The 20,615-nt window shown below is 64.9% G+C and overlaps 1 protein-coding gene across 1 annotated transcript in view; it reads left to right on the top strand.

Moving 5' to 3' along the window:
* The window catches only part of NOTCH1 (notch receptor 1), a 44,521-nt gene extending 24,354 nt beyond the window's left edge, over window positions 1-20,167 (top strand). Inside the window, exons 10-34 of the mRNA XM_026490209.4 lie at window positions 650-763; window positions 904-1,137; window positions 1,212-1,322; window positions 1,824-2,016; window positions 3,177-3,322; window positions 3,518-3,631; window positions 5,251-5,370; window positions 5,634-5,786; window positions 6,253-6,481; window positions 7,099-7,300; window positions 7,982-8,135; window positions 8,225-8,409; window positions 8,910-9,042; window positions 9,359-9,616; window positions 9,691-9,803; window positions 10,231-10,802; window positions 11,019-11,447; window positions 11,956-12,104; window positions 12,801-13,017; window positions 13,185-13,272; window positions 13,360-13,525; window positions 14,085-14,380; window positions 15,518-15,665; window positions 15,752-15,849; window positions 17,038-20,167. Of these exons, the coding sequence (XP_026345994.2) occupies window positions 650-763; window positions 904-1,137; window positions 1,212-1,322; window positions 1,824-2,016; window positions 3,177-3,322; window positions 3,518-3,631; window positions 5,251-5,370; window positions 5,634-5,786; window positions 6,253-6,481; window positions 7,099-7,300; window positions 7,982-8,135; window positions 8,225-8,409; window positions 8,910-9,042; window positions 9,359-9,616; window positions 9,691-9,803; window positions 10,231-10,802; window positions 11,019-11,447; window positions 11,956-12,104; window positions 12,801-13,017; window positions 13,185-13,272; window positions 13,360-13,525; window positions 14,085-14,380; window positions 15,518-15,665; window positions 15,752-15,849; window positions 17,038-18,531 (6,116 nt within the window). The 3' untranslated portion in view covers window positions 18,532-20,167. The remainder of the gene's footprint in view (window positions 1-649; window positions 764-903; window positions 1,138-1,211; window positions 1,323-1,823; window positions 2,017-3,176; window positions 3,323-3,517; window positions 3,632-5,250; window positions 5,371-5,633; window positions 5,787-6,252; window positions 6,482-7,098; window positions 7,301-7,981; window positions 8,136-8,224; window positions 8,410-8,909; window positions 9,043-9,358; window positions 9,617-9,690; window positions 9,804-10,230; window positions 10,803-11,018; window positions 11,448-11,955; window positions 12,105-12,800; window positions 13,018-13,184; window positions 13,273-13,359; window positions 13,526-14,084; window positions 14,381-15,517; window positions 15,666-15,751; window positions 15,850-17,037) is intronic.
* Window positions 20,168-20,615: the final 448 nt, after the last annotated feature.

Here is a 20,615-nt window from a genome sequence, read left to right as displayed (position 1 = left end):
CTGTCCTGAGGGGGCACCGGGCAGGTCCCCTAGGGGCTGGGCTGCAAGGACTTCGCCTCAGGAATGAGTGGGCCAGGCTGGGCAGGGGGTACCGGCCCCCCGCTTTGCTGGGGGGTGAGGGGAGCCCAGGGCCCAGAAATCCTTCTGGCTGCTGGGGCTCCCCTGAGGACAAGTGCACCCTGGGAGCAGCAGTGTCCTCCCTAGAACCCCGAGGGTTGTCGGTGGAGAGGAGGTGCCTCGGAGGGCTCACAGCTGGGAGGGAGTCGGCCCGGCCTGCACGTCCCACCTCCACTGGCCTGTGGTGGACGTGACCAGCAGGAGGGCCTGAGGAGCTCAGAACGGGAGGGGTTGGTAGGTCCAGGAGCTCTGAGCCCCAGGAGGCATGTGCAGGCCAGAGCCTGGGCGTGCAGGTACAAATCGGCTGTCACGGATACCGGGGGACCTCATTCACAGCCCGGCACGGTTGTGGCCGTAGCAGCCGGGGTCATTCGGGGAAAGGGCCCCTCTTGCAGGGGCAGGAGCTGAAAGGGGGCAGGAAGAGAGATCGGGAGGTCTCCCGAGCCAGGAACAGCCTGCTCTGGTCCAGCCGGGGCTCAGCCGGGGGGACCCGGCACCCGTGTATGTGACAGCGGCCCTCCCCTGGCCACAGGTTTCACCGGGCATCTGTGTCAGTATGACGTGGACGAGTGTGCCAGCACGCCCTGCAAGAATGGCGCCAAGTGCCTGGACGGGCCCAACACATACACCTGCGTGTGCACAGAAGGTGTGTGGCCCGTGGGGGGGGGGGGCATCCCGTGAGGAGAGGCGTGCTCTAGTCCTCCCCTTTGGGGGCTCGAGAGCGCCGAGTCCGGTTGGCGGCTTTCCGGGAGCAGCCGCCCTGACGCCCCGGGCCCCGCCCTGCAGGCTACACGGGGCCGCACTGCGAGGTGGACATCAACGAGTGTGACCCCGACCCGTGCCACTACGGGGTGTGCAAGGATGGGGTGGCCACCTTCACCTGCCTGTGCCGGCCGGGCTACACAGGCCACCACTGCGAGAGCAATATTAACGAGTGCCACAGCCAGCCCTGCCGCCACGGCGGCACCTGCCAGGACCGCGACAATGCCTACCTCTGCTCCTGCCTCAAGGGGACCACAGGTGCCTGGGCGGGCCTGGGGGGGGGGGCGTGGGGGCGGGGCGCCAGAGCTGACTGCAGCGCCGCCTGCCGCTAGGACCCAACTGTGAGACGAACTTGGATGACTGCGCCAGCAGCCCCTGCGACTCGGGCACGTGCCTGGACAAGATCGATGGCTACGAGTGTGCGTGCGAGCCCGGCTACACAGGTGAACGGCCCGGGGTCCCGGCGGGCCAGGTCGGGACAGCTGAGGGAAGGGTGCTGCAGGCCACTTCCTAGGGCCCAGCTCTCTGGCTGCCAGCCACGGCCGACCGTGGGGGAGAGCAGGGGAGGCCCGGGCTCTGACCAGCGCCGGGCTGGGCATCCTCGAGCCTCTTGTCCCTGAGACGTGTGCCCAGCCAGACTCCTGGGTACACGTCCTGTGTCTGCCGCCACCACTGTCTGCCCTGGAGGCCCTTCTGGGCAGTCGGGATGATGCGGGTCCTGTCCCCGGGGCGGCCACTGCACTCATGTATGAAGCCCCTGCTGACCCGGCTCGTACCCCCGAAGGACCCAGGGAGAGGGGTTAGGTGTCATCCCAGTTCAGCAGAGGGGGAAACCGGGGCTCAGAGGGACCGGAACTTGCTCGCTGAGGCTCCTCCTCTTCTGGAGGGGCTCGGAGGCCCCCGGGGCGTGGGTGTCTGAGCTCCCCCCGCCCCCCCGCCCACAGGGAGCATGTGCAACGTGAACATCGACGAGTGCGCGGGCAACCCCTGCCACCACGGGGGCACCTGTGAGGACGGCATCAACAGCTTCACGTGCCACTGCCCCGAGGGCTACCACGGCCCCACCTGCCTGTCCGAGGTCAACGAGTGCAGCAGCAACCCCTGTATCCATGGGGCCTGCCGGGACAGCCTCAATGGGTAGGCGCGGGGCGGGGGCGCTGTCGGGGGTGGGGGGCGGCGGGAACGAGCGGCTCACGGGTCGCAGTGGCTCCTCACGGGCACATGGTTGGCCCGGCCCTCCTCGCCGGCGCCTGGCGTGTGCACAGTTCTGCCCCGGGCCGCGTGCTCTCGTGGGCACGGTTGGCTCAGGATGCGGGTCTCCGGTGGCCCGAGCGCGTGTGTGCTCGCCGCGGCCGGCGCTCCTGTGACGCGCCCCTCTGTCTTGCTGCTCGGCCTGGCCGGAAAGGGGCGATTTTGAACCACACCTGAGTTCACGTTGATGAGGTGGCTGAGGTCCCCTAAAGACGGGGGTCCGGGGGGCCAGCCGTGTGACCTCCCAGCAGGGGAGGGGGCCAGGGATTTAATCAGGCACGTGGTGTCAGCGCAGGGGTTGGGAGAGCTTCCGGGCGGAAGGCACGTGGAGGCACTGGGAGGTGGCGCCCAGACCACGGGAGGCCTGGCCTCCCCCGTGCCTCGTCCTGTGCGTCTCTCCCATTCAGTCGCTCCTGAGGTTCAGCCTGTGTGATAAACCACTAACCCGGCACACACGCTCTTCCTCTGAAGTTCTGCGCACCGTTCTCACACGTCCTCTGTCCCGAGGACAGGGTCTTGGGACCCCCAGTTTATGGGTGACAGCCTGGCCACGTGATGGGCATCTGACCTGGGCGCCACGTGTGTGCCCCAGCCCGTCTCCTGTGGCCTCTGTGCTGACACCAGCCTTTGGGTTGTAGGACACTCAGCTGGGGTCCTGAGAGCTGGGGACCTGGCTGGTGTGGGAGAACCTCACGCGGCATCGGCGGGGCGAGGGCACGGGGCGGCCGACGCTCGCTTTGTCTCTGACACCTGCTCCGCGCCCAGCGCTGCCCTATGGACGTGGGGTGTTGACGTGGGCAGGGAGCCCTTGGTCTCTGCTCAAGGCCACGTGGTGGCTGAGTGGTGGGTGGTCTGACCGCTGCCCTGGGCCAGGCGCTGTCCCAGAGGTAGTGTAACCCCTGTCTCAGGTGAGGGGGTGCTATTACCCCCCTTTTAAGGGCTCCGAGGGTCGGAGGGGATCAGCCCCTCTGTGCCGTCAGACCGCAGGGTGGCGGTGGAGACGGGAGCGTGGGCGCGCGTGAACCACCCTGCGGTCCCCTGTGCAGGTACAAGTGTGACTGTGACCCCGGGTGGAGCGGCGCCAACTGTGACGTGAACAACAACGAGTGTGAGTCCAACCCGTGTGCCAACGGTGGCGCCTGCAGGGACATGACCAGCGGCTACGTGTGCACCTGCCGCGAGGGCTTCAGTGGTGAGCGAGCCGGGCCGGGCGGGGGGCTCTGGGGCGACCCGCGGTGCCTCCCTCCCGCCATGGGCGCCAGCTGCTGCCGGGGTGGGCGCAGCGCGGGGCTCTGGCTGCAGCCCAGGCGACGACGAGGGTCCTGCAGTGGATCCTGCCACAGCCCCGTGGGGATGGGCATGCCGACCGCTGGCGCTCTCTCTCCAGGCCCCAACTGCCAAACCAACATCAACGAGTGTGCGTCCAACCCGTGCCTGAACCAGGGCTCGTGCATCGATGATGTGGCCGGGTACAAGTGCAACTGTCCGCTGCCCTACACAGGTGAGGGCGGGGCCGGGCAGCCACGGGAGGCGTGGCATGGCACAGCGGGGGCTTTCCCGGGGCTGGCCTGGCCATGTGGCTCAGTGAGCACGCCGTTGGGTCCCGCTTTCCACCTTGAGGCTAGGCCTGCCCACACTCGGGCCTCCCCCCGCTGGCGTCCTTGCCAGACTCACAGCAAATGTACAGGACGCCAGGGAGACGTTGTTAATAGGAGTCTGTCCCAAACAGCAGGTTTCGCCGGCCAGCCCACCCGGGAGGTTGGGTCCTCCGCCGCACAGCCAGGGGCTGGGCCTGGGCTGTTGGTCTCCACGGCCTGGTGTCCACACAGCATGGGCCCCTGGGGGCCAAGCTGCCCCCCACAACCTTGCTGGCCGGGCTTGAGGGATCCCTTTGATGGCAGGCCTTCTTTGTGTCGGGGAACAAGGAGCCCTCTGTGAGCGCTGAGCAGAGGCGGGAGGCGTTTCCCTGGGTGTCCCGGCGTCCGTCGTGGGCCTGGCCAACAGGATCACAGGACATGGTCCCCTCTGTGGAGGAGAGCGCTAGGAAACAAACGTCCACCACCACTCCTGCCACTGGGTCCCACTGGGAGTGGGCAGAGGGCACTGCCACTGGGGATGGTTTTAGGCCCTGCTGACGAGCCTGGAGGTCCGGAGGCCGCCCTGTCTGGCCAGGCAGGAGGGGTGGGGGCCCGGGCCTGGACTGGCGACCCCATGACGTTAGGCAGCCTGTGGCCAGCATGGTATTTTCTTTGACCGACGCTGGAGGCCTGGATTTTCTCTTTTGCATCGGTGAGGAGGCTCCTGGCTGGTCGCCGCCCAGGGGCCCCCTTGCTGGGGGCACACGGGTCCCTTTCGGAGGCAGTATCAGAGGCTGGCGGGCCTGGTGGGGAGGAGCCGGCCTGTGCTGACCCGCTTCCCGTCTGCCCACTTCCTGCTTCCCTCTGCACAATTGTCGGAAATTCTGGCGAATTTCCTGCCTGCCTAGGTCACCGTGGAAACAGATAGAAAGAAAGGCTCTGGAAAATCACCCCAGCAGCCCAGGGAGATAATGGGCCACGGGGAAGATAGCGCTTCCTTTCTTCCCCGGGAATCAGCCCCCACGGCTGTAAACAGGAAGGCTGTCCGCTGGGCTCTCATGGAGGAAAGTCACCCCAGTGTGACACGTTTCTAGCGAGATCCTCTTCCCTGTGCCGAGGTCCTGTGCCTCTGGGGCCCCTCCCCTGCTGTCCAGCCTCTGCTCAGTGGCTTCCGTGGCCTCTGTGACTAGGCACTGGCTGCCCGTGGTACAGAGCCCTTGGCAAGAGCTCCCAGGCCTCCTAGAGACCGGGAGAGGGTGTGGGGCTGGAAGCAGGCTGGGCCCCGTGATGTGGTGGGGGGCTGCCAGTCTGCTCCCGAGGGGTTGAGGCCCAGGCTATATCCTGCAGGGACCATTTTGGTGCTGGGAGTCCCTGTGGTTTGTCTTCAGGCCCTTGGTCTGCGTTCTGACCAGCCAGGAGCTTGCCCAGGGTCCCAGTGCAGCACCATTCACCCGCCATGGGGCCAGCATTGGGAGCTGCCATGGGGCGTGGACCCTCCGGGCCAGGGATCCCTGGATCTCAGTACTCGTCTCCCTTCTCTTAGGAGCCACATGTGAGGTGGTGCTGGCCCCGTGTGCCCCCGGCCCCTGCAGAAACGGGGGCGCGTGCAAGGAGTCAGAGGACTATGAGAGTTTCTCCTGCATCTGCCCCACGGGCTGGCAAGGTGAGGCCCCCTGCCCCCAGGCCCGGCCTGGAGATGAGCCAGCGGCTAGCAGAGCCACCTGCGGGGAATTCTGGAAGCAGAAACGGGCCCTTCCCACCCTGAATTTCTATCATCTGCTTGGCCCGAGTTCGGGTTCGCGAGTCGGAGAGCCCTTCCTCCCTGGGGGGCCCCAGAGGACAGTCCTGGAGCACAGGAGGCCCACCGCTGGGAGAATGGGGGAGAGGCCTGGAGGCGGGGGCTGAACCTACATGCCCGTCCCCCAGGACAGACCTGCGAGGTGGACGTTAACGAGTGTGTGAAGAGCCCGTGCCACCACGGCGCCTCCTGTCAGAACACCAACGGTGGCTACCGCTGCCACTGTCACGCGGGCTACACGGGCCACGACTGCGAGACGGACGTGGACGACTGCCGGCCGAGTGAGTGGCTCTCGGGCCTGCGGCATCCTGGGCGGCCATGGGGCAGGGAGCTGGCTGGCATCCGATGGGAAGACAGTTGTGGCAGTGTCTGGGGGCATGCCCAGGTCACGCTGCACAGGTGCTGGGGGTAACCTCACGTGGACCGGGCAGGGTGGTCCCGGGTGGCCCCAGAACCGTCCCGAGCCGGACGGACGGCACTTCCCAGTGGGTTCTGGCCCCGCCCAGCATGCCCTTGTCGGTCCTTGTTGTGACCCACCGAGGAGCAGGCCCTCAACCCCCGACACTGGGTCAGAGGACACTGAGACCCAAGAAACCAAGCGTCTTGTCTGGTGCCACCAAGCAAGCAGGGAGGTTGTGACCCTGCAGCCTGGGGCAAGCGAGCATGGGCCCCCAGCTTTGGCCCGCGGTAGTGGCAGTGGTGCCAGCCCTCAGCCACCCTCAGGCCTGCCTTCCCGTCCCCTCCCAGACCCGTGCCACAACGGCGGCTCCTGCACCGACGGCGTCAACACGGCTTTCTGCGACTGCCTGCCCGGCTTCCAGGGGGCCTTCTGCGAGGAGGACATCAACGAGTGCGCCAGCAACCCATGCCGCCACGGCGCCAACTGCACGGACTGCGTGGACAGCTACACGTGCACCTGCCCCGCGGGCTTCAGCGGGATCCACTGCGAGAACAACACGCCCGACTGCACAGAGAGGCGAGTGCCGCGCGGGGCGACCCAGGCCGCAGGGGGGCAGGCCGGGGGGCCAGGCGCAGGGCCGGTGCACCCCACGGGCATCCTCCTAGCCGGCTCTCGCTGCCCGTCCAGTCAGGTAGTGTCCGCTGTATCCTCAAAGGGCGTTTGTCCGTTGGGCAGCGTGAGAACTCAAGAGTCCTGGCGGTTTCTCCTGAAGAACGGGTGCGCCCCCCTCTATCCCACAGCGTTAACTCTGTGACCCATCTTGTTTCCTTTTTTGCCTGGGCTGCCAGGAAACTCTGCACTCAGTGTTCTCGTCCTTCGTTTGCGACACAGTCCTCTCCCCTGGTAGCCATGCGGGCTCTGGTTTCTTCCTCATTTTTCCATTCACTGCCACATACCTGTGTTATAAGTTCTTCTCAGCAGGACCTGTAATGAAGGCAGAGGGAGAGGGTGTCAGGTGGTGGGAGAGCCTGAGGTCCCTGGCCCTGTGTTAGGGGCCTCCCTGAGGTTAGCCAGGCCACTCCCCCCCCCCCGGCTGTCGGGCCCCTCCCCCTTCAGTCTAGTTGGGGGGAGCTGCCCAGGCAGGGTCCCACACCCCCGCTCACCCTTCTCCCCTGCTCCTTGTGGATCCCCAGCTCCTGCTTCAATGGCGGCACCTGTGTGGACGGTATCAACTCCTTCACCTGCCTGTGTCCGCCAGGCTTCACGGGCAGCTACTGCCAGCATGACATCAACGAGTGCGACTCGCGGCCCTGCCTGCATGGTGGCACCTGCCAGGACAGCTATGGGACGTACAAGTGCACCTGTCCGCAGGGCTACACAGGCCTCAACTGCCAGGTGAGCAGGTGGGCCGCAGGGGGCCCGGCAGGAGGTGGCCAAGGCGGGGTGCCAGCCCGCAGCGCGCCGTCACAGCCACCTGCCAGACCCCGCTCACAGCAGCTGCCCCACGCCGCTGGTGGACATGTGAGATGACAGCCAGGCTAGGAGGGCTTGGGTGGTCATGGTCGCGGGGCTCCCGGGGATCCCGATTGCCAGCCCACTGCCTGGTCCAAGGCTGTGCTGCCTCCAGAGAATTCAAGTGGGGAGCAGGGCTTTTTGGGTCAGGAGCAGAGGTTTATGGAGCGAGAATAAGAAGCAGGGGAGAAAGACAGCTAAAAACCAGCTTTTTTATAGGAAATACGCAAAAGTATTAAAGTTGTATCTTTATTGAAATTTTAACGTAAGATACCTGTTACAAAAACTCCCAACAGAGGAGTTTACTTCCAAAGAAAAATCTTCCTTCAAGGAAAGGCGTATCTGGATTAGCCAAGGGCCCAGGGAAAGAGCGCGAGCCCCCTGCCCCTTGCCCCAGGCGGCACCCGAGCAGGGGGAGCCCACAGGCCTCAGCTTCCACGTCTGTAGGATGGGCTCACAGCTCGCCCTGGGCGCCGGCTTCTCTGGCCCATGTATGTTGCACACTGCCAGGTGGGATGGGCCTGGGTGGGGAGTGTGAGTACGGGCGACCCCTGCTGTCCCCAGAATCTCGTGCGCTGGTGCGACTCCTCACCCTGCAAGAATGGCGGCAAGTGCTGGCAGACCAACACCCTGTACCGCTGTGAGTGCCACAGCGGCTGGACCGGCCTCTACTGCGACGTGCCCAACGTGTCCTGCGAGGTGGCCGCTCAGCGGCAAGGTAACCGGCTGCGGCCCACCCGGCGCCCCCTGGGACCCTCCCACCTGCAGCCTGAGGCCTCACGCCCCCGCCCCCTGCCTCCCCCACAGACATCAACGTCACCCACCTGTGCCGGAACGGGGGGCTCTGCATGGACGCGGGCAACACCCACCATTGCCGCTGCCAGGCGGGTTACACAGGCAGCTACTGCGAGGACCAGGTGGACGAGTGCTCGCCCAGCCCCTGCCAGAACGGGGCCACCTGCACCGACTACCCGGGCGGCTACTCCTGTGAGGTGGGCACCTGTCCTGGGGGGGAGGGGGTGTCTGCTGGGAGTGTCACCGTGTGCCACACCCTAGGCTGCAAGCAAGCACAGCAGGGAAGACTGAACCCAACAGATGCAGTCCCAGGAAGGGAGGAGGACTGTGATAATCAGGGAAGACTGCTTGGTGGAGGCATCCTGTGGTGGAGCGTGGAAGAGGAAGACTACACAGAAATATGGGATAGGGTTTCCCTCTGGGCTCAGCTGACACCTGCCCCGAAGCCCCCATTTCTATTCCACGAGACAAGCTCTAGGCCATGCTATGGGCAGTGACTCTCAGCTTACTAGGGTCCTTCTCAGAGTCCGCTGGGCGGGGGTCTGCCTCTGGCTTGACCGGGTATGAGGAATGCAAGCATTCGCTGGTCAAGAGGGTAGTTTGTGTGGCCCCGTCGGCCCACACAGGGTGCAGAGGGTCGCATCTCAGCCTCCCACTGAGCCACAGGCTCCCACCGCTTTTCTGTTTCCCTGCACAGTGTGTGGCCGGGTACCACGGGGTGAACTGCTCCGAGGAGATTAACGAGTGTCTGTCCCAGCCATGCCAGAATGGGGGTACCTGCATCGACCTCACCAACACCTACAAGTGTTCCTGTCCCCGGGGCACACAGGGTAAGGACTAGCTACACCACAGGGCTGGGGCCCAGGGGCCAGTGGGCGCATCAGGCACTGGCCACAAGCATGCTAGACCCGGTCCAGGCTTCCACTCCGCCTTGTGGGGCTGAGTGGGGAAGAAGCCAAGGGAAGGAGCCCAGCCAGGCCACTGGCACAGGGCAGCCTGTGTGGGGTGCAGCCCAGTTGCCGCATCCTCTCTCCTGAGCGTCTGTGTGGTCCCACCTTGACCGTTTGCTGGAGGGAGTGCCCTCAGGAGGGATCAGCACCAGCACGTGGCCGGTGCAGTTTCCTGATGGCGCCCGGACTTCTGCAGGCGTGCACTGTGAGGTCAACGTGGACGACTGCAGTCCCCCCATCGACCCCGTCTCCCGGGGCCCCAAGTGCTTTAACAACGGCACCTGCGTGGACCAGGTGGGCGGCTACAGCTGCGCCTGCCCGCCCGGCTTCGTCGGGGAGCGCTGTGAGGGCGACGTGAACGAGTGCCTGTCCAACCCCTGTGATGCCCGTGGCACCCAGAACTGTGTGCAGCGCGTCAATGACTTCTACTGCGAGTGCCGCGCGGGCCACACTGGTGGGTGCTGTCACGGGGCGGCGCAAGGGCCGGGCCGGGTGGGGCCAGCCCCTCACGCCCACTCTCGTCCGCAGGACGCCGCTGTGAGTCGGTCATCAACGGCTGCAAGGGCAGGCCCTGCCAGAATGGGGGCACTTGCGCTGTGGCCTCCAACACCGCCCGCGGGTTCATCTGCAAATGTCCCGCGGTAGGTGCTCCCAGGGGGCTGCTTGGTCTGTGGGTGGTGGGAGAGTGCCCCCTCACTGCCACCGCACCCCCAGCACCAGAGGGTAGGGGCTGGCAGAGCTGGGCTTCATCCTTCTGGCTCTGAGACCCAGGCTGTCTGGTGGGAGTTTATTTTCAGAGGCGTCTCAGGTCCTGAGCACAGAGGTCTGGGGACTGGCCACGCCCCTTCCCCCTCTCCGCATAGGGGTTACAGTGGGTGAGCCCACACTGGGGCAGTCCATACTGCTCTGGGTGCTGACAAGCCCCGCGACACATGCCCGCCAGGGCTGTGCCCTGTGTGTCCTCCCCGCTCCTGGAGCGCCCCTGACAACCCGTGGGCTTTCGTGTGGGGGACTGTGCTGCCCAAGTCACAGGCTGCGCGCCCCCTGACGCCCCACCCGTCCCCACAGGGCTTTGAGGGCGCCACCTGCGAGAACGACGCGCGGGCCTGCGGGAGCCGGCACTGCCTCAATGGCGGCACGTGCATCTCGGGCCCGCGCAGCCCCACGTGCCTGTGCCTGGGCCCCTTCACCGGCCCGGAGTGCCAGTTCCCTGCCGGCAGCCCCTGCGTGGGCGGGAACCCCTGCTACAACCAGGGCAGCTGCGAGCCCACGGCGGAGAGCCCCTTCTACCGCTGCCTGTGCCCCGCCAAGTTCAACGGGCTCCTGTGCCACATCCTGGACTACAGTTTCGGGGGTGGCCTGGGCCTCGACATCCCTCCTCCGCAGATCGAGGAGGCGTGCGAGCTGCCTGAGTGCCGGGAGGAGGCAGGCAACAAGGTGTGCAGCCTGGCCTGCAACAACCACGCGTGCGGCTGGGACGGCGGCGACTGCTCGCTCAACTTCAACGACCCCTGGCAGAACTGCTCGCAGTCGCTGCAGTGCTGGAAGTACTTCAGCAACGGCCGCTGCGACAGCCAGTGCAACTCCGCCGGCTGCCTGTTCGATGGCTTCGACTGCCAGCGCGCCGAGGGCCAGTGCAAGTGAGGCGGCGGGGCTGGGACCGGGGAGGGGCGGGGAGGGGGCGGGGCCGGGCTCTGGGCTGGGAGCAGGTGCGGGGTTGGGGGGAGCCCTGGGAGGGGGCGCTGGGGGCGGGGCACAGGCGGGGAGGCGGGCGCAAGCCGCAAGCCGGGCTGTGGGAGGGGCCTCCCGGTGGGCGCGGCTGGGCGGGGCCTGAGCGTGCCTGCATCCCTTGGCAGCCCCCTGTACGACCAGTACTGCAAGGACCACTTTGGCGACGGGCACTGCGACCAGGGCTGCAACAGCGCCGAGTGCGAGTGGGACGGGCTGGACTGCGCGGAGCACGTGCCCGAGCGGCTGGCGGCCGGCGCGCTGGTGCTGGTGGTGCTGACACCCCCCGCACAGCTCCGCAACAACTCCCTGCATTTTCTGCGGGAGCTCAGCCGCCTGCTGCACACCAACGTGGTGTTCAAACGCGACGCGCACGGCCAGCCCATGATCTTCCCGTACTACGGCCACGAGGAGGAGCTGCGCAAACACCCCATCAAGCGCGCGGTGGACGGCTGGGCCGCGCCTGGGGCCCTGCTGGACCGCGTGGAGGCCGCCCTGCTCCCGGGTGGTGGGGCCGGCCGCCGGCGCAGGGAGCTGGACCCCATGGACGTCCGCGGGTGAGTTGCTCCAGCCGGCTCCCCTGGGCCCTCCCAACTTGCTGGCGGAAGAGACGGAGAATCTGAAGAGACTGGGGACTTCCTGGGCCCACCTGCCCAAGCTCCTGACCCCCCCCCCCCCAAGCAGGTGCTCCAGCCCCTGGGGTCAGCTCCCAGATAAGGACTAGACTCCTGAAATCTCTGTCCTTCTGCCACGGGAAAAGGATGCTTGCTGCTCCCAGTGGGATGCTGGGGGGCAGCAGGGCTGGCTGGGAGAGCACTTTGAGGGGTGTCTCAGGTATCACAGCCCTAACGTGTGCCAGGCCGGGCTTGGTGGGCTGGAGAGAACACTGTCCACCTCTGGGGTGCTTCTGTGTAGGCTTGGCTCCCTGCAGCCCCAGGCCACCTCTCCCATCCTGGGAGTGCCCCCCCCCCCGCCATTGGGACGATGCTATGGGCCCGAGGGGTAAACTGGGCAGCTGCAGGGGTAAACCTGAGGTCTGAGCCCCCGACCTGGGTGTTCCCCCAGATCCATCGTCTACCTGGAAATTGACAACCGGCAGTGTGTCCAGTCGTCCTCACAATGTTTCCAGAGCGCCACGGACGTGGCTGCCTTCCTGGGTGCACTCGCCTCGCTGGGGAGCCTCAACATCCCTTATAAGATCGAGGCCGTGCAGAGTGAGTGGCCCGCCCCAGCCCTGCTCCCTGGGGGACTGTTTACTGGCTTCTAAGGAAAGTCTACCTGGGAGGGGGCATGTCTCCCAATCCCCCCCCAAATGTTCTTGTTCTTTGTGCCATTTTCCACCCACGGGTGCGTGTCATGCCATCCAGAGCGCAGGAAGCACTTTTGTGGGATTTTCTGCCTGGTGCGCCCTCCCTACCCGTAGTGACAGCTGTCGGTGTGGCTGGCCCAGGGGACGGACACATCTGCCAGAAAGTGGGAGCCTTCTTCTACCCCCAGTCATTCCCCTGATTTTTCTTTGTTGGGTATTATTTCAAAATCATTGCAGCTTTTTTAAAAAAGAGAGAGAGAGAAGAATTGATCGGTGTCATGTGAAGTGTTGAAGTTTGTATCTCGAAAATCCCCCTAAATCCTTTGTCTTAACAGCTCAATGCAAGTGCAGTGATTTGAAGTTGGCTAATCCTTTTCCCTTAAAGGAGAAAAAAGTAAAAGCCGTCTCCAGATAGTCGGCTGGTGCAGGAGAGAATTTAGCAATAGTTTGCAATTCTGATTAATCGCGTAGAAAATGACCTTATTTTGGGGGGCGGGATGGAGGAGAGCGGGTGAGGAGGCGCCCAGCCGCGGAGCCAGTCCGCTGCCCCCCGGCTGCCGGCCTGCCGCGTAGCCGCCGCCTGATGTCCGGACGCCCACAGGTGAGACCGTGGAGCCACCCCCGCCCCCGCAGCTGCACTTCATGTACGTGGCCGTGGCCGCCTTTGTGCTGCTCTTCTTCGTGGGCTGCGGGGTGCTGTTGTCCCGCAAGCGCCGGCGGCAGCATGGACAGCTCTGGTTCCCCGAAGGCTTCAAGGTGTCAGAGGCCAGCAAGAAGAAGCGGCGGGAGCCCCTCGGCGAGGACTCCGTGGGCCTCAAGTTAGTGGATGCCACCGCAGCCTCTGGGGGGACTGGGGGAAGCGGGGCCCACCCCCTGCAGACCCAAGGGCCTCACCTCGCACGGTCCGAGGACACGGGGCGGCCGCCTGAGCTGCAGGCTCAGGGGAGCCCCGCTCAGTCTCGCTTCCCCACCCTGCTGCCTCCAGGCCCCTGAAGAACGCCTCAGACGGCGCTCTCATGGATGATAACCAGAATGAGTGGGGTGACGAGGACCTGGAGGCCAAGAAGTTCCGGGTGAGTCCGTGGGCTCCTGGGCCTCCCTGGGAGCCCCCCCCTGCCCGGGCCCCATGTGACGGGGCCCTCCACTCACCCCTTCCTCAGTTCGAAGAGCCGGTGGTTCTTCCTGACCTGGACGACCAGACAGACCACCGGCAGTGGACCCAGCAGCACCTGGACGCTGCCGACCTGCGCGTGTCGGCCATGGCCCCCACACCGCCCCAGGGCGAAGCGGACGCTGACTGCATGGACGTCAATGTCCGAGGGCCAGGTAGGTGCGCAGCCGGCCACCGCGCCGCCCCCGAGGCGCTCAGGTTCAGGTCCTCTTTGTCCAGCAGCCCGCCGGGCTCAGTACTCCGGAAGCCGAGCACTGGGCGGGCAAGGTGTGCTCCCTCCTGGGCGCAGGGTGGGGCGTCCAGGGAGATGGTCCCAGGAGACGCTCTGCTCTTAGCCAGCTCTGTCCTGGGGGAGGCTCTCTGCCCATCAAGGTAATTTCTTCTCCTGAAACGTGTGAGGAACTGATTTCCCAGCCACGCGTTTCTTACGTGGTCTCTTCTCAGGTGGGTTATCGGTGAAGATCTCAGGCAGGTCAGGAGGCAGAGCCGCGGGGTCACCTTTGCCCACCAGCCAGTTAGCAGCAGGACTTGGCTCTGTCCCTTGGGAAGCTCAGGTTGTTGTTGGCCCCAGGTGGCACAGCCACGGGTGCAGGGTGCCACGGGCTGGGCCACGCGTCCACATGGCTGCCCACCAGCTCGGGACCATCGACACATGCACCGGTGCCACTGCCGGGACCCACCTTCTGACGGAGCCCTGTCCCTGCTTTCGCCCAGATGGCTTCACACCCCTCATGATCGCGTCCTGCAGCGGAGGGGGCCTGGAGACGGGCAACAGCGAGGAGGAGGAGGACGCGCCGGCTGTCATCTCGGACTTCATCTACCAGGGGGCCAGCCTGCACAACCAGACGGACCGCACTGGCGAGACCGCCCTGCACCTGGCTGCCCGCTACTCGCGCTCCGATGCAGCCAAGCGCCTGCTGGAAGCCAGCGCAGATGCCAACATCCAGGACAACATGGGACGTACCCCGCTGCACGCGGCCGTGTCTGCCGACGCACAGGGAGTCTTCCAGGTGGGCAGCTGCTGCCCCACGTGCCCTGCCGGTGCCCCTGGCCCGCCTGCCTGCGTCCTGGTCCAGGCTGGCGACGGCTCACGGGGCTCCAGATTCCCAACAGCAAGTAGAGCCTAAGTGCGAGTGGCAGGAGGGCAGGGCCTCTGCACCCTGACCCGACACCACCTCCTGGTCCCACCGTGGCAGCCTGTGTGGCCTCCCTGCTCCACAGCAGCCTCGGCTGGAGGCGTAGCTCGTGGCAGTGCGGAGGGTCTCGGGGCTGCTGCTTGCTGCAGCGAACCTGGGGCTTTGGCCTCGCTGGGAGCACAGGGATAGCGTGGGTAGAGGGAATTGGATGTCTAGGTCTCGGGGATTGTCAGCGCACAAGCTGCCTTTGCAAGCCACCGGCTGGTCCCCTGCCACGAGTCCCCAGGCTCTGAGCCGCCCTGCTCTGAGCAGGCAGACAAGGTGGGGCATGGACTGGGGGAGTCATCACACAGCTGCTAATGTAATGGCTTGTAGTGCGTCGCGCTCCTGGAGCAGTAAGGAAGTGAGGCTAGCTGAGGGAGAACCGGGTAAACGAGCCTCTGGAGGCAGGCTCTGGCTGTGTTTGCTCGGACAGCCTTGCTGGCGTACAGACACATCAATTCCCGTGGGCATTTCGTGGGTGAGGCCAGCCCTGAACACTGCCTGGCGCCCTGCCCCTTCGCCCACCAGTGGACAGTGCCCATCCTTCCCGCCTGTGACCCGGGGCGCAGCAGCGTCTGAAGGACTACCTGTGCTTCTGTGTCCTGGAAGGACACCACGTAGCTCAGTGGTTCTGAGTCTGTGGTCCAGGCGTGGGTCCGCCCACTGTGGCCAGACAGGGACTTAACCCCTGTGTGTCCTGGGGTGGCAGCAGCAGCCAGGCCCAGGGCAAGGCTGAGAGGAGGCCGCACTTGGGCACCAAGGGGACCGGTCTGTGTAGGCAGCGCAAGCCAGCGCCCCGGCCCCTGGCCCTCCTAGCCGTGGCTGGCGGAGCTCCTCCCTTCCTGCGCTCCTCCCGTCGTCCACACCGGCTAGGGCCGTGCGGACCCCATGGGGGGCTCTGTGGTGTTGTGGATTGGGCCCCAGGCATCAGTTCCAGGCCGGCAGCCTCAGACCTTCCCTGTTGTCTAGATTCTCATCCGGAACCGAGCCACGGACCTGGACGCCCGCATGCATGACGGCACGACGCCGCTGATCCTGGCTGCCCGCCTGGCCGTCGAGGGCATGCTGGAAGACCTGATCAACTCGCACGCCGACGTCAATGCCGTGGATGACCTGGGTAAGCCAGGTGGCGGCCCAGCCCACAGAGGACGGGGCCTGCTGCCACCCGGGCTGCCCCAACCTGCCCTCTGCTTCCCCACGCAGGCAAGTCTGCCCTGCACTGGGCCGCTGCCGTGAATAACGTGGAGGCTGCCGTCGTGCTCCTGAAGAACGGGGCCAACAAGGACATGCAGAACAACAAGGTGGGCCGGGCCGGGCTGGCCAGTCCCTCCACCCGGCAGCCCCGAGCCCCTGACGTAAACCCCTGGGCTCTGACTCCTAACCTGGGGAGTCCCCGTGAGGAGCCGCGAGCTTGGTGCCCGTGCATCGCTCGCTCTTCCGCCCACGTCCGCGGCTTACAGACGGCTCCAAGCAAGCATGCGCAGCTTGGCTCAGCGCATGGCTTGGCCGTGGCCATCCTGCATCAGCATGAGCGTCCCCGCACCCTCTGTGCGCGGCGGTCACCGGGCAGGGAGGGTTGATGCGGGTGGTAGAGGACCGCTGTGCGTTGGGGGCTGTGGGGCTTGGCACATTGTGAGGCCCCCGGATGTGGAGGGGAGCAGCCGCCTTCCTGCACGTGGAGCCGCTGCGTGTCTGTGCGTCTTGCCCACTGCTGCCGCGGCGTGTCCCCAGCGCGAAGAAAGCTCCAGTCTGAGCTTTGGGTGCTCAGAGGGTGCAGGCAGGCAGCCCAGCTCCTTGGTGCCAAGCCCTGCCCAAATCGCCCTGATCCCGCCTGGGTCTCCCTCCTTCCTTCCCAGCGACACAGCGGCCGTTGGACCCAGGCATTCCTGAGTCCCCTGTGGGCCGAGGTGTGACCCCACCTCCCACAGGGGAACCGAGCCTCAGAGAGGCAGGGACTGCCAGAAGGGCATCGGGCCGTGGCCAAAGCCTGTGTGAGCCAGGGACGCGCCATCAGGCCACACGCTCACCGCCGTCTGGCCACGTAGCAGCCTCACGGGGGTGTGTGGCAGACAGGGAAACTGAGGCTCCCGGAAGGCGCGGAGGCGTCAGGCTCACTTGGGGGCCATCTGGGATGGGGCACTCGCAGTCTAGTGCCGAAGGACACACGTCAGGGCACCTGAAGCCCCTGAAATCGCTGCACTGTTTGTGGCTGTGCTGTTCTGGAGGCAAGAGAGAGGCCGCAGTTGTAGATTTCCCGCGGGTCTGGGTCCCCACACAGGTGAAGTCCTGGTGCTTTAGAATACGGGGTCCCACAGACTGCCTGGGTATGGGTCTCAGGATGTAGGTTTCCAGGCTGTTTGTGGGACCTAATCCGGTCCGCTAATGGCGGACTTACGGGACAGGCCCAGCATGAGCGTCCTGCGGTGTTCCCTCTGGAGACGGGGCGTGGGTGCGGGCAACCCCCTCACCTGCCCCTCGTCCGTTCCCAGGAGGAGACACCCCTGTTCCTGGCTGCTCGGGAGGGCAGCTACGAGACCGCCAAGGTGCTGCTGGACCACTTTGCCAACCGGGACATCACAGACCACATGGACCGCCTACCCCGCGACATCGCGCAGGAGCGAATGCACCACGACATCGTGCGGCTGCTGGACGAGTACAGCCTGGTGCGCAGCCCCCAGCTGCACGGCACCGCCCTGGGCGGCGCGCCTACCCTGTCCCCACCGCTCTGCTCGCCCAACGGCTACCTGGGCAACCTCAAGCCGGCCGTGCCAGGCAAGAAGGCCCGCAAGCCCAGCACCAAGGGCCTGGCCTGTGGCGGCAAGGAGGCCAAGGACCTCAAGGCACGCAGGAAGAAATCCCAGGACGGCAAGGGCTGCCTGCTGGACAGCTCGAGCGTGCTGTCACCCGTGGACTCCCTTGAGTCGCCCCACGGCTACCTGTCGGACGTGGCCTCGCCGCCCCTCCTGTCCTCTCCATTCCAGCAGTCCCCGTCCGTGCCCCTCGGCCACTTGCCCGGCATGCCTGACGCCCACCTGGGTGTTGGCCACCTGAGCGTGGCTGCCAAGCCCGAGATGGCAGCGCTGGGTGCGGGTGGCCGGCTGGCCTTCGAGGCGGGGCCGCCGCGGCTCTCCCACCTGCCCGTGGCCTCTAGCACCGGCGCCGTCCTGGGCACTGCCAGCGGCGGGGGCGGCGGTGGCACCGTGAATTTCACCGTGGGCGGGGCCGCAGGCCTGAACGGCCAGTGTGAGTGGCTGTCCCGGCTGCAGAACGGCCTGGTGCCGAACCAGTACAACCCACTGCGAGGGAGCGTGGCGTCGGGCCCCCTGGGCACACAGGCCCCCGCCCTGCAGCACGGCATGATGGGCCCGCTGCACGCCGGCCTCTCCACCACGGCGGCGCTGTCCCAGGCAATGAGCTACCAGGCCCTGCCCAGCACGCGCCTGGCCGGCCAGCCGCACCTGCTGCAGACCCAGCCGCTGCCCCAGGTGCAGCAGCCACCGCAGAACTTACAGATGCAGCCGCCCGGCGTCCCGCAGCCGCAGAGCCTGCAGCCACCCCCGCCGCACCTCGGCGTGAGCTCGGCCGCCGGCGGCCACATGGGCCGGAGCTTCCTGGGCGGGGAGCCAAGCCAGGCCGACGTGCAGCCGCTGGGCCCCAGCAGCCTGGCCGTGCACACCCTCCTGCCGCCGGACAGCCAGGCCCTGCCCACGGCCCTGCCTGCCACGCTGGCCCCGCCCATGACCACCGCTCAGTTCCTGACCCCGCCCTCGCAGCACAGCTACTCGTCCTCGCCCGCGGACAACACCCCCAGCCACCAGCTCCAGGTGCCTGAGCACCCCTTCCTCACCCCGTCCCCGGAGTCCCCGGACCAGTGGTCCAGCTCGTCGCCGCATTCCCACGTCTCTGACTGGTCTGAGGGCATCTCCAGCCCGCCCACCAGCACGCAGTCCCACATCGCCCACATTCCGGAGGCGCTCAAGTAAACAGCCGGCGCCCCGGCGGGACCCTGCGCTTCCTTTCCCAAGCCCTGCTGGGCGCGTGCGTGCTCTGCACAGACACCCGGACGGACCAGAGGGGCCTTTTCTTAAGAAACATGTTTTTATACAAAATAAAAGGACAAGGATTTTAATTTTTTTTTTAGTATTTATTTATGTACTTTTATTTTACAAGGAAACACTGCCTTTTTATTTATACGTAATGTTTTCTATGGCTCCAGGTAACAACTTTTATCTGTTCCAAGAAAATAAACTAGTTCTCCACCATGATTTTCTACTTATGATATTGTTACGTCTTTGTAAAATATAAACAAAGATTCATGATTTATAAATGCCGTTTATTTATTGATTTTTTTTTCCCCTTCAAAATCCAAAAAGAAACGATGTTGGGGAAGGTAGGTTTGAACGAGCATTGTCCAGAAAGCCGCCAGGGTGCCTGGGCCGGCTGCCGAGTCCCGGATGCCCCCGCCCCCGACCGTACCACCTGCTTTGTGGGGGGAGGTGCGCGTAGACACAGACAACAAGAGAGAAGCTTCGCCAGACCTTTGGCACGTGCGTTAATTTGCACCTGAGATAGGAACGTAAAATGTAAAATGATGTGGTTTATACATTCTGGTGGTTTTTTTAAATGATTTTTTTGAAAACATGCTTTTAAAGATGTGCTCTTGGGGTGTCCCAAGAGCACATTTCATGGTACCGATCATGAATCTTTGTTTCGGGTTCAGTATTACATGGTTGTTGGTTGGTCTTGTGAGTTCCTGTTCCTTCTAGGAGCCCCTCTGCCCCCACCCCGGCCTGGATGTGGACGCATTGTGTGAGAGTGAGGAGTCTCTGTGGGGCACCCACCTGGGACGCCATGCGGAGGAGTCCTACTCTTTTCTGGGGAAAGACACTGCCTGGGCCACCCCGATGGACCGGCAGCACTGGGCCCGGGCTCAGCTCACGGCCCTGTTTTCACGAGAGACTTCCCAGGGCAACCTCTGTCCAGGCTTTGGAGAAACACGGCCGTGTCCGGCCTCGGTTCACAGAGACGGTGCAGCTCAAGGGTGCGAGCCGCTGAGACGGTGCCCCCGGGGCCTCGGGAGCCAGCTCGAGGGCCACCCCTCCCGGCCCGGGGGGGGGGGGGGCCGTGTGCCCGGGGAAGGAGCAGATTCTTGCAATATCAAGTATAAGCCTGTGGCGAAGTAAATGTCTGTAAATACATTTTTAAAGGTGGATTTTGTTTAAAAAATCTGAATGAACAAGTCTGTCAGGGGTCATGCTGACGAGGGTTGTCAGAACATGGCTCTGCTCACGACCCAGTCCTGGCAACCTGACCTGCAGCCGCCTGGACCGTAGCTCTGAAGAGCAAACCTGGGGAAGGCTCCTTGCTGCCTCCTCCAGGCAGCCCCCCGGCCTTGCCGGGGGCAGTGTTGTGCCATCCCAAGTGGGCATGACCAGACCAGCCCTAAGGTGTTGATTCTTACTGTGTTTTGTAAAAATAGAGTGTAGTTTACAGAAAAAGGAAACTTTTTTAAAAAGTTATCTACGTGCAAAACTGTAGGTGATGAAAATGCTGTATTTTTTTTTCATCTTTTTTTGTTAACTGATTTGCAATAAAAGTAATGCTGATGGTTCTCCCGATTTTGCTAAACCTGGTTGTGGCATTGGCTCTGTTTCTTGGAGGGAGGGAGGGAGGGCAGGCTGTTCTACTCCGAGGGAACCAGCAATTCCTCTGGCCCTTCTGATGGGGAGTGATGTAGACCACCCAGCCCCGGCCCCTCAGAGCTTCTGCAGTGTCTCTGCACCTGTGTGGGCCAGGCCCCGTGCTGGGCACACGCGACCCCACTGCAGGGGCCTCCTGGGTCTGGGGGGATGTGGCTGTCGGGACAGCAGGCTTCGGGCTCCCCCATCTGTCTCGGTCAGAGGGGCGGGGCACCACTTAACCTAGGGATGGCAGCCGGGAGCCCGCTGCGGGCAGGGGGTGCATGGGGACGGGCCCAGAGGCTGCAGTGGGGAATCCAGACCCCGGCAGGAGTACAAAGGGGGCCACAGAAGCGTCTGAGCAGGGGCACCATGGACAGCACGGGGGT

The sequence above is a fragment of the Ursus arctos genome, unplaced genomic scaffold, assembly GCF_023065955.2.
Source record: "Ursus arctos isolate Adak ecotype North America unplaced genomic scaffold, UrsArc2.0 scaffold_18, whole genome shotgun sequence".
Lineage (NCBI taxonomy): Eukaryota > Metazoa > Chordata > Mammalia > Carnivora > Ursidae > Ursus > Ursus arctos.
This window is presented reverse-complemented; position numbering and strand designations above follow the sequence as displayed.